This window comes from Glandiceps talaboti, chromosome 18, assembly GCF_964340395.1.
Source record: "Glandiceps talaboti chromosome 18, keGlaTala1.1, whole genome shotgun sequence".
Classification (NCBI taxonomy): domain Eukaryota; kingdom Metazoa; phylum Hemichordata; class Enteropneusta; family Spengelidae; genus Glandiceps; species Glandiceps talaboti.
This window is the reverse complement of record NC_135566.1, coordinates 17,673,832-17,687,114: the sequence shown is the minus strand read 5'-3', so window position 1 is coordinate 17,687,114 and position 13,283 is coordinate 17,673,832. Positions and strand designations below refer to the sequence as shown.

General features: G+C 36.0%; 1 protein-coding gene and 1 non-coding gene across 2 annotated transcripts; one reads left to right on the top strand and one right to left on the bottom strand.

Annotated features, from left to right (window-relative positions):
- The first annotated feature begins 652 nt into the window (after positions 1-652).
- LOC144449770 (uncharacterized) lies at positions 653-9,521 on the top strand. Its single transcript, XM_078140345.1, has 11 exons — positions 653-714; positions 3,817-4,393; positions 4,949-5,034; positions 5,570-5,675; positions 6,084-6,182; positions 6,832-6,918; positions 7,254-7,301; positions 8,098-8,225; positions 8,559-8,619; positions 8,915-9,039; positions 9,323-9,521. Exons 1-11 carry the CDS (start codon positions 653-655, stop codon positions 9,435-9,437), a joined length of 1,494 nt encoding a protein of 497 aa, XP_077996471.1. The 3' UTR covers positions 9,438-9,521.
- Positions 9,522-12,928: 3,407 nt separating this feature from the next.
- Positions 12,929-13,000, bottom strand: Trnad-guc (transfer RNA aspartic acid (anticodon GUC)). Its single transcript has one exon. It is a non-coding gene; the product is annotated as a tRNA-Asp (tRNA).
- Positions 13,001-13,283: the final 283 nt, after the last annotated feature.

The following is a 13,283-nucleotide window of genomic DNA, read 5'->3' as shown; positions in this document are numbered from 1 at the left end:
ATTTGACAGGTGCATATACCTGGTACTGTGTTTAAAACACAGTTTGCACCCCAGATTGTACAAAATAGGACGCATCTATGAAACGTCATTCGTCTGCTAGTAATTGAAAGGATAAGGCAATGACAGAAAATCCACGGATATCTCTCTGCAACCATATGCTGGGACTAACATGACTTGCAGTGGAAATTGTGGAACGTATATTTTCAGTCACTCAGCTCACAATCTCAACTTACCTGCCAGTGTAGAGTAATTTTTCTGCAATTACACGAAATTCCTGGCGATCATATGCTCTTATTTACTCCTGTCACGTAAGTATTGAGCTGGAGATGGGATCATTACCTCCAAAGGCTTTATTTTCGAAAAAAGATCACCTCTGGGCAGGTCATAACACATTCTCGATGTTCATTATGTTTTCAATCTTCGAATATCTGCGCCCTCTACAGAGCATGCGTGAAGTTTTGCCCTTTGACATTGAAATATAATACTTTTTGTAAATATCGCCTATTTTATTCACCCTTTTACCTTCCAGAAAAAATAAGGTTAAAACATTCATTTATACCTTGATGTTTTTTACTTCATTGGTGTATTTTTTTTAATAGCTATTCTGAGATGTGACGTCACCAAGGTCAAAGGGGTAAGTTTTGTTAGAAAGATGGCGGAGCGTTTGGAGAATCATACCGATCAGGAAAGACAGCCGTCAATGCCGACAAAACAGTAAGTGGTTCAAATGTATGCAACTGCTGGCATGCTACCCAAGGGTATTGCCAAATATTTAACCCTTCAACTTTCCTAGCAGAGGCACGCATCATATGTTTACATGTATTGGCATGTGCGCGTTGTTGTCAGTTTCGATCGAAAAATACGGCGCATTGTTTAGGCCATAGGGGCTTGTTGACTGTTGTTGTTGCATGGCTTCCAATTTCCAGAATTGTTCATTTCGCTTACCTTTTTCAATTGTCAAGCGGCAACTCTGATTATTACAGATCTGAGAGATCGTGCCCTCTCTTTAATAATTGCTGTCTTGTCATTTCGCCGGGAAATATCGATAAGACTTTTAATAGCTAGTTTTCTCGGAAAACCTATGGTTCCGGGTTGCACGCTCCACTGTCAGTAGTCACCGCTATTGTTTTGTATACGTGCAACGAGAACAACTAAATTACCCATCCGAATGATGCGTTTACTAATTTGAAATAAGGTCGCACGCAAATAATATACACGTTGATTTGTTGACAACCTAACATTGTGAAATGTTTGGACATGTTCTGTCTCAGATGAAGAAAGGAAAAAACATGTCTGCCCGTCCACCCACGCAGATTTACGCCATTAAGATTTAAAATGCAGTAAATATTTTATTTTTAGGCATGTATTGTGTGGGAGACGGGTATTTCCATTGCTTGAACGATTTAGCCAAGGAAAAACACCAATTTCTCCAGCTCATTCTCATTTTTCTATAACCAAATAATTGAATTTACGTTTGCGCAATGACAGATGTTCTAACAGGTAAATGTAAAATTCTACATTGTGTTGAATTCAATAATCAGATAATTTTTTCCAGTATTTATTCTTTATTTCAACACCTTCAAATTTGCCTCCCAATACAACAAAACCTTCTAAATGTTACTGTGTTGGTTTTCTCAAAACAGTGGTGCTGTATTATGTATTGTTCATGTTCTGAAACTAACTGTACATGCATTGCTAGTCTTAATTGTTATGCATATTTCAAGGTCAAGTATAAATCTGATGACCTTGAAGTGTATTTACCACATTTTTCTTTACAAATTAACAATTGATCATTACCTAATTTAGCCTTCACTCAATGATTGTTTTTAGTGATACATGTACAGTACATTTCATGTTTGACCTTTTTTATACTGTTTATAGAAATAGATTGTTTTATTTAGCCTAGAATTCAGTCATGTGGGGACTTTTGATCTCACCCAGGGGGGGGGGGGGGGGGGGGCTACTCCCCTTATGTGAGTATACATATATGTATACTTTGGGGTGCGTTTTCTAGCCCTTTGGCCTAAAATGGGGTCTGTTTTTTCCTAGCTGAAGAGTCGAAAATGGGGTCCACTTTCCATTATTTTTTATTTTGCTTGGTCTAAGATGTGGGCCATTGTCCTTTACCAAATCATAATTGCCATTAATTGTCCCAAAATGTTGCCTCCTAAGGAAAATGTATTTTGTCTAAACTTGGTATTGATTTTTAGTCAAAGTGGGTCTAAATGGGAGGCTGGGGTTTCCAGCACTGGCCACACACCCCAACCAGAACTGCCATTGGTACCACCCCATATGTGGCTCTCACCACTTTGCTGCAATTCTTGGCCTTTTGCTGGAATAGCCATATGTAGTCTAGTTCCTATACAGTATCATTACCATTTACACCTCCACTTTACAGTATAGTCAAAGTCATTACTCTAGAAGTCCTGAGATGCATGGGATGCAATTTAAAATTCATCCACAGCCACCCACAGTCAACATCATGTCTGTGTTAATCAATCACAAAATTCTAACCAATAACACAGTCCCTCATAAAGTGTTTATTGGGGCAGTTATGTGTAATGTCCAAATATGGTATATTTGTCAGCTGAAGATGCTACTTATACACTGTTGACCAGATGTAGTTTAGTTAGAAACCACATTGGCATACAGACTAAACCGTCATGTAAACCTAGAATTTGCAACATCCAAACCCACTTTGATATACCTATGTCCATCATTAGAAATTCATTTCTTTGTCTTTACATCATACAGCTCACCTCTCAGTTGCTCCTAATCAATGGTGAAACTATTGACATCATCTAACAGCTGGAAATTTGTACCTAGTTTCTGAAAGTAGCTCCATGAAAGTAGCCATTCACTAGGAAAAGGCCAGGCATTGTAGGGGAGTGGCGCCATATGGATTACATACAAATTTTCTATTGTTCTTGACCACGTTTTTGTGTAGCTCTCCCAGGCAACTTTTTTTTTGCACCCACATGTTAATCCTACTCTGACAGGGCCATTAAAGGCCTGAGTTTCATTCCCAGGTTCTCGCATTTATAGTGTTATCTTATCAATTGAATCATATGAGGGAACCCTATGACGTGTGAGTGCAAATTTTGTGTACTCTGGGTATTTGCAGTGGTTGCAGTGTTCTCTGTGTGTGAACTTTCAGGAGCGTCTCATGTGAAAATGCAGCAGAAAACACTGCAAGCATGAATGCAAATAAATACCCCTGAGTACCCACCACACTGGAACTCACATGGCATGGGTTTTGTTATTATTACAGAATCAATGTTTTATCTGAAAGGGCAAATTTCAATGAAAATCATAAAAATCATATAGTGCGATCGTGCAAATTCGTGTGTAGCAACTGGCCACATCCTCATTTGTATATCATTTGCATGCAGGTATGCAGTAATATTTTCGGTATTGCACTGCAGTGGAAATACCACTAGTATGTGCACACACACCAGTGCAAGTAATCTCTGGTACATATGCAGTAATACTACTAGTATGGGCATATACACCAGTGCAAGTAATCTCTCGTACATACATGTATGTCATATATGGAATAAGGATTACATTGGATGATTCTTTTGTTTTGGACCATTGTTTCTATAACTCTACCAGGCAATTGTTTTTCACTGCTTAATTTTAATCTTAGTTGTTCAAACTGCAAGGTGACTGAAGTCATAGACAGTGAAGTCTTCTCTACTGTCTCTGCTGAAGTATAGCAAGAAGGCTAACTACCTCTGTTACTTTAATTCATAGAAAACACTTGCTATCCATTTCATATGTACTGATCAAATGTGTTTTTGTTGTGATGTACAGGACCATAAGTCAGGTAATGGCACAACTGCAGTCCCAGCCACCTCATCATCAGTCTTCAGCCATCGTTGCAGGAAATGTTGGTTCCTCATCAGTACATTCCAATATACCCAGTAGTTTTCATGCAGCTATCAACAATCCATTGACTGCTCTCCTAAGAGAACCTGTCCATGTACCCAGAGGATACCCAATTGACATGACCAGTCATTTGTATGGGCAGCAAAATCCCAACAAAGTCGCTCTCCCACCCCCTCCACCTCCTACACACCCGCAAGACTTTGGTAGACATAATCTACCACATTTTCCTACACCTGCGCCGCCACCAGCACATCACCATGTACCAGGGAGTCACCACATTATGACTGCTAGATTTGCACAAGCACAGAAAGGACCGAGTTTTGTTGGAGGTAGCAATATATCAGGGAATATATCTCAGACAACCAAGTTACAACAACATACTCCAGCCATCAATATGACAACTGATAAACAGCGCCACCAACAGCTACCAGTCTCTGAACCAGCACCAGTAGCACCTAAACCACCTCCTCCAGCTCCCCCTCCTCCTAAAATGGTAGAAATTGTAAGTATTAACAGTGTTACATGAATCAATTGATTGATTGATTGATGGTTATCAGTGTTATAATAATAATGTTAGTTGTTCATAGTGCTTTCCCACTCTGTGCTCAAAGCGCTTTACAATTATGGAAAACTATTCTATTTTTAACAAATTTTACACTTTCTGTTACTAGGGTTCCTATCCTTAGCAAAACACTACAGAAGTGTAGACATTGTCTATCAACATGCATGTGACATATCCTATTTTATTTACAGATATATAGTGATTGATTGATTGATTGATTGATTGATTTGATCAATTGATGTGTAATGTCTGTATGTATAGTGAAGAATGCACCTATTTTGAAACTCATTTTATGTGCATGAAGCCAATAGAAATTTTTTTAGCTGGAACATGGAAGTTCAATACTGCATTTTTTTGCAACATTTTAGGTTTATATTATTCTTACTAGCTTCACATGTACATATATACATGTAGCAAGATTCCTAGTAGGTGTATGAATGAAACTTGAAATGACAATGGGATTGTAAAGAATGCCTTGGTTTTATTTTTTTACAGCCCAACCCATTTTGTATGACACCACAGATATTTCCTACTAGAGTTAGTAGATTAGTTAGAACAGAAGAATCACACTACAATACACGGTAAGTTTTGTCAGCCAATTTCCCTTCAAAACCTCACTTTTATTATACATTTTACCATTTAACAACAAAGTGATAGCATCAGAAGCAAAAAAATGAGCACACCACTATTAAGGTGGAGAATCACAGAATCGACAAAATGTCACCTTTGCCATAATAATAATAATAATAATAATAATAATAATTATTATTATTATTATAGCACTTGTAAAGTGCCATATATCCTAAAAGTTCATAGGCACTGAACACCACAAAAGTGATAAAAAATGCTAGTGGAAAACATACTAACAGAGTCACAAATGTGACTGACAGGAAACACCTCTGTAAAACTAGTAAACACAAGAAGGCATCCGATTGGACAATGAGTCATAATTAGCAGCCAATCAGGTTAACCATTTTGGGGGCATGCTAATACATACAAGTGTCAAAAAAGAGAGTTGAATGTACGATGACGAAGATATGATTATAGTCCAAATTTGTTGATTATTTAAGATGCATGATCCAGAAATGATGTAAAATGATGATTTATCGTTGACAGGAATGGAGGTTGTATTAATCCTGCCAAGTCTTTGGACTTACTACGTGCGGTCTTACAAACTTCTATAAATAAAGACATTAAAAAAGTGATGGACAAGTATAGACAGGTAAGTTTGTTTTAGTGTACCCTATATAGTTGTTTTACAGTTGTGATGTCATATTGGACTATAACAGTAATATAATAGGCTGCAAACAGGAAATTGAGAATACAGCGCCCTCGTTCAAATTGGGGGTATCATCACCTCATAGCACTGTTTCTTAAGATTTTTGTTCCTTGGTATTTTGTAGAAGTCTAACTAGGGATGTTGTTCGTATTGAGGAAAGCTGCAGTGCTCTATGATAAACCAAGTAACCTATACCATACAATGTACACACAGACAGGAAGTAGAGTGCCACCATGGCAAATGAAAGGCCTAATACTACAATTCAAGTTATTGCATACATATTGATCTTCATTCATCTTCCATGTAAAATTTCTTATATAAATTGATTTTTTGGCCCTCATTTTCCATCAGTACTTTGATGCAGCGGCACAGAATGTTAAAGAAAACTATGGTGACAAAGCTGTAACTGAAGCTAGTATTTTGAGTACATTTCAAGAGGCTTTGGAACAGGTAAGTAGAGACTAACAACAAGGTTCTATTATAACTACTGAAATCAATCAATGGTTAGATATTATTCCCCAAATTTATCTTTTTTTTAGCATAGGAAAATAGAGCCTACCTGTAGACTTAAACCACAATCACTACTACACTATTCTGCTATCCTAAGTGAACATTTTGGTTTTTGAATTTTCGATTACCAGTATGGTTCAAGTCTACAGGTAGGCCAAGGAAAATATGAATTCCATACAAAAGCTGAAAACAAGATTTCAGATAGACTAGATCTAAAACCATGCTGTATTATGTGGATATAAGGAATTACAGGACATGACATAATTACACTCACAGTAGGACAGTATTTCTGATAGATCTCTGACTTTTGTGGTCTTCCACTTTACACCGTGGTTATATATTCATGCAACCTGCTGTTGTACACTTGTGTATTCTGCCACATGCAACAACAGTTGTTAGTTTGTGTCTATCTTAGTGTGCTGGAAGCTGGCATTCTGCTTTCATATGAAGCCATTCTCATCACATAGTTGGACAAAAGCCTATTGCCTTTCCTTGACCATGGATTTAAATAAGAACATGGGTGTAGGATCTTTTAAATAATTATGATAGTAGAAATGATTTTGAGAATTATTTTACTCCTATTTTTCAGGCAAAAGATATTTTTAAGAGTGATGAAACATCAAGTGTAGCATCAGGTAAAACAGAAGATGATTCCAAAGATGAACCAGTAAGGAAGGTAAATTCAGAATGTGTTTGTATTTGCCCTTTTTGAGCTTTTGTCTTGCAGTAATCAGTCTACATTCCCATTAGGCTGCTATGTATTCCACAGTATCTCTTTTTTTCAAATCACACAGTACCTGTAGTAGCATTGTAGCTAATTACCACGTAGCGACTCATTCTTATATTTATCTATAGTAATGTATGCATGGAGTGGAGAAAGTCATGTTGTCAGCCAAGAAAGAGATGAATCGTTAGGTGATAATGTTCTATTTCAGATAATGAAATTCACTTGTAGCTGTTTGTTTAATCATTAAATGCAAACAAATTTAACTTTTGTCTCATTTCTTTCAGAAATTCAAAACGTTATCAGAAGTTAATTTTCCACCGTTAGTTAGAAAGGTAGGTAGTGTGTCAGTGTGATACCCGCCATGTCTTTGATTTTGCTAGGATGTTCAGATGTTAATATTCTGTTTCATTCTAAAGATCTTCAAAGTGATAATTGGTTTGATTTTGAGAACAAGCAATTAAAAAAAAACAAAAAAAAACTAAAAACCTCTCCCTAACAGAGTGCATTTTAAAAGTCAAAATGTATTCTGTTACTGGAGAGGGAAATTTTGTTGCAGAACTTTTCTCAGATTATCAAACTGAAGACTTTGTTTTAGCCAAGATATTGAGGTTGGTTAGGTTATGAGAAAGAGTCATCATCATCATAATCATCACCTCTGTCCATAATTTAAATAATGCAAATTATTTCATGTGGATACTATTGATAGGAAATATGAAATATGAATTGCAAAATAGTTTTAGGTTTAGTGTTCTTCCATATACAAAATGGAAATGAAAAAAATATGTTGATAGATTAATCAAGGTCCTACTAAAACAGACATAGGAAATACCGGCACCAGAACAGTTGCAGTTACCAACCTGTAACCTTTGACATGACCTGATAGTGATCTTTTAAGTGACATAAATTACCGACCTTTGACCTTTGACATATATTTAACCTAAGGACATAATTTACCTATCATTGAACTTTGACATGACAATCTATCTATGTTTGATCTTTGCCATGACAAAATTTATGTAACAACCTTTGAGATGATATTTAGCTTTCAGGGGACATAATTTATTGACCTTTGACATAAAATATTTGACCTTTGTGATGAACTGTGATGACACTGATTGTATTTTACAGAGGAAAGGAAGGCCACCGAGAGAATTTGCCAAACCGAAGTCTGATCCAGTGAGGAGAGATGGTCCCAAGTGGGACCCAGTTAGAGTAAATGAAGAAACTTTGTTTGTGATGGGTGCTAGAGCTAACAAGTATGTCAGGCTATTAAGTGCTGTATAGCTATAGACTGTGAAATACATTGCCAGGAGTGTTGTTAAATCATCCGACCCTTTACAACTGTAGACACACTATAGGATAGCATGATTGAAATCAAAGCAAAAAAAATACTGCCTCCTGTTGCCAACAGATGTCTGAGATATGTAAATATGTTGCTAATTTATGTTACGTGATTTTCTATACGGCCAAATTGATTTGAATTCAATCAATGATCAATCAATCAATCAATCAGTCAGTCAATCAATCAATCAATCAATCATTCAGTCAATCAACCCAAGTCTTATAATGTTGTTATCTTGTCATTTCAGAGCTCTTGGTCTAGGTGCCACTAGAGGGCGCTTGTACTACAAACATCCTGAACTTTTTAAGGTAAATAATTTGATTCATGTTTAACTGCATAGCTCTTTGTATGTTAAAAGTTGCTATTTTAGGTATGGATAATAACTTCATTCAAATATTGTGAAAGTTTTAGTCAATTGCAGTAAGGTGATTTTAAAAATTATTGAGATAGAAATCAGGAAGAGTGAAAATTATTTTCAAAAGTCCTAGCTTGAAATATCAGCCCAGATGTGACTAAATCTTTCATTCTGATTGGCTGCAGTTGTACAATGTAAGTGAAATGTTCCCAGGTATGACTGACTTTTATCGCTCTGATTGGTTACAGTACTGTGGAGACCAGGAAGACAAACAGTGGTTATATGAGAATGGTCTCATGCCGGCAACAGGTGGCAAAGCTTTCATACTTATAGTAGACGATATTTTAGATTTAGCAGAAACAGATGAATACAAGTAAGTTACCATGGTAATCTATACACACACTGTGTGTGTGTGTGTGTGTGTGTGTGAGAGAGAGAGAGAGAGAAAGAGAGAGAGAGAGAGCGAAAGAGAGAGAGTGAGTGACAGAGACAGAGACAGAGACAGACTGACGAAACTGAGATATAAACAGAAAGACAGATTCAGTGTACTGTGATTGTTTACAACCATTTTACATATATACTATAACATCCAGATTTTGTTTGTGAAAAACCATACCCTTATCCTAATACTTTTGTTTCTTCTGAATTTGTTTCAGAAATAATCCAGAAATATGTTTACAAGAAATCAAACCTTTTAAAGTAAATCAAAAGATTCAAGAGAAGATGAGAGCATATGTAAGGGCAAATAGAACTGACGGTCCAACGGAGTAGTAAACATATTTACAAGAACTAGTATTCATTTACCAGTACTGAACAGCTTCAGTCATCTCAACAGTCTTTCAGGCTTGTATTGCACCAATAGGATTAAAATCCAATGTAATGAACTCAGTACGATTTCTTTATTTAGCTCTAACGTTTATTGTCGTTTGCTCTTTTTTCGTTCTGTGAGCACCAGCTACCTTCATCTGACACAATACCATAGATGTTTTCGGATCCAATCTCGTACTTACGAGTAGCCAACCAGAATCTGTCTTACAATATAACACTCAACGTTTGAAATTGAAAGAAAGTGAATCACCAAACAATAACGATAATATCATTGTCTGCGTTATTGGTCGAGCACTTTTGGAACAGAGCACTCTGAAGTACTCTACCCATACCATATATTTTGGTGCATTATGCATTCTCATTCACTCACTTGACTTGAGAACACCTTTGGTATTGTGTCAGATGATGGTATCGAGCGCTCACAGAACCAAAAAAGAACAAACGACAATAAACGTAAGAGCTAAAAAAAGAAATTGCACAGAGTTCATTACATCGGATTTTAATCAGATTGGTATCATACCAACATGTGACCTCTGACAGTTGACCTCCATCATCAAATTGACCTCTGACATTTGACATGAAATTTGAGCGCTGTTTGAATAGGAGAGATTTCTAGAGTACAGGGTTGAATCCATTTTGCATGAGAGCTTAAAAAAGTACATCATTTTGTCAGATATTGCAATGTTCTCAAACATATTTATATATTATAAGAATCATCAGTAGAGAAAACACAAATCAAGAATTTACCCGTGAAAGTACTTGAATGTAGCTATAAAGAAAGAAATATTTTTGCAAGAATATGTTCTTGACCGTTGTATACACAGAGTTGTAAGTAGCCCAGCAGATTCATCATTCTCAGTGCTCTTCAATGCTGTCACTGACAGTGTGCAGCGCCCTCAACGATGAATCTTTCCATCAGGGTTGACAAGCTATTTCATTTGTGATTCAGTCTAAGAGTGTATCAAAATTTCCAAATTCACCCAACGCAGTGTTTTTGCTAACAGCAGTAAGAAGGTAAAATGTGCCCAAGTTCCCTAGTGATTTTTATACCAGGTTCTCCAAAAAAATAGCTACGGTACAAAGTATGGAAAACTATGCCAGTTTTATCTGATTGGTCCCTCGTTGTTACTGAAATTCAAAGAAGATCGAAACAAAGGAAATTTTATACTGCTCAATATATGACCTTCAAAGAAATTAGTAAAGGCAGCTGATTAGAAGGAGTGTTTGTCAGAGGAAATTCCTCAGGGTATGTTTTATATCATTTGGACTGAGATACTTTTAAAAGTCTCCCAGCAGATTAGCAAGCACATTGTTAGGCTCACATTGGTCTTTCGCTACATCGTAAACATTAGCACAGTCATTCTAAATAGAATTTATTTCAAAGATGTCTTGAGAAGTTCTGTTGAAGAGTTCTACTTTTTTTTTTTTGAAATGCAGTAAAATGTTGAGAGCTTTGAAGTTATCTGAGCATTTGTTTTTCAAATTATCACTATTTCATAGATGAAACATGCAGTGTCTGTGTTTTATCTCAGTTATGATACAGAGGAATCATGTCAAGAATTAGTTGAGATCTCATTTGAGTATCAGCCCCTTCTTTTGGCCTATGTAGACAAACAAGCATATATGGTTCTCCCCTCCCTTCCCTCCACTATCGCACCCCACTCCCCATATAAATAAAACAACAGTTTTGAATATTATATCAACAGATAACACATTTGTTGTTATTTTTACTTTTATGTATTTTTAAAAAAAAAATCAGTTTTAGGTTTGATATCTAGATACATAATTTTGGGAATATTTTTTGAAAATGATTGTTCGGCTATTCAATTTGATATTGAACCCATGCGAAGTAGGGGTGGGCTTTTAAATGAATGTTGAAATTGGACGAAATAAGGGACGGGCTTATACTTGAGGAGGGGCCTATACTCAGGTGAATACAGGATCCTAAATGAATCCTTAAAAGCTTGTTTTGTTTTCATGACCTTCATAATTATGCATTCTTTCTTTGGAGTCTGCGACCTGAAGTCCACAGCAATTCGGTGTTCTTTTAATAGAAGAAAAAAACTGCCAAAAAAAAGCTGTAGAATGCTACTCTTCAGAAATGATGTTTTTTTTCGTAATGTACATATTCTGAACTAATCTTCATATTTCCCATAAACACTTCCATAATATTTATGTAAAATAGTTAATATATATATACTATTGTCTTGTTCTGAATTTTGTGAATTTTTACCCGATGACTATTAGATAGTCGTCTGCTGGTTTTAGAGAACTTGCAGAGAAATAATCTGTGTACAGTAAACAGAACATTTTATAATTAAGTTTTGTTGAAAGAGGCAGGATTTGGAATGAATTCCAGTGTATTACTTAGAAATGCACCTTGAAGACTTTTTTTCATTTTTATTTTGAACTTTTGAATTCAGAGGTTGGACTGTCTCCGAACGTTATATATTCAAATGCTAGTTACTACAGCTGTGTAAGAATGAAACATACCGTGTCTGTTTCCTATAAACACACAGAAATCAATCATATCCAGATTACACTACTGGCCTGAAATCATACAAAGAAAATGATCAGCTTTTAAGTATTGATTCTTGTTTTTAACCTTAATTGGCTGTAACCTAACCTATGAGCCTGAATGACATATTCTTTCTGAGCATCTAGACTGTATGATACGTTATGTTCTTTACACCTAGTCAGGCTTCTGAAACTATTGGCTGATCGTTGTATCACAGATTGTACCTGGATAGCATCATACACAACTTTCAAAGCAGTTTATTAATGCATTTTAGTTTTGATGTCAAGAACTAATTTTACTGATCAAAGAGAGACAATAAATAATGTAATCTATGTACACTCTATTTGCTGTCTTTGTTTCAAATACTTAAGTCATTCTTGATCACACATTTATTTTAATAAACTATGTGGATTTTTCCTTCTTTTCATTCAACTTAGCTGAAAACTCTATGTACATCCATCATCTTTATGCATATTTTCCTGTCATATTATTTCTATTACTTTTTAATATTTATCAATATTCATCCAAAAGTGAAACTTTTTTAAAGGGGTGAATAAAATGATTGCTTATTAATTTCTGTATCATGTGAGTTATGTAATTCATGTTGACTCCGATTTACATAAAGACAATTTTTAGAAATCTCTCCTCCTTGTCATGGTATCCCTCGCCTTCAAAAAATATAAACATTTTCCTCTAGTGGATGTGTGAGATGCGTTTTGATCCTTTCATGTATACCTTCATTTCCTCATTTTATGAACCTTTCATGTATATAGCGCCCTCTACCGATGAACTATTCAAATGTGTGAACATTGAATGTCGATTTCATTCACCTGGAGAAGAAAAAGTAATCATTTGCTTATCTGCGAAACGAAGACATTTTGTTCGATGTGATGGGTGCCATCGATAAAATAGAAACCTCCCCGGCGGGGAATTGAACCCCGGTCTCCCGCGTGACAGGCGGGGATACTCACCACTATACTACCGAGGATGAGTTATGATAGTTCAAATTGATTGTGCACTTCAAAATGGGATTGCCCAAACTCTTCATCCATGTAATAATGCATGATCGATCATACATGTCGAGATATTAGGAAGGACACGTACAGGAGTTGCTTATGGACCCACATCTGAAAGACTGAGTTATAAAATTTAGTTTATTTCCCAGCATGCCTCTCCCAAGTATACAACATGTCTCTTCTATTAAAGCTAGCCGTTTTATAACTTATTTTTAGAAAGGTCTCGCGATGAAAGTTATTTTTCTGGGTTCTATA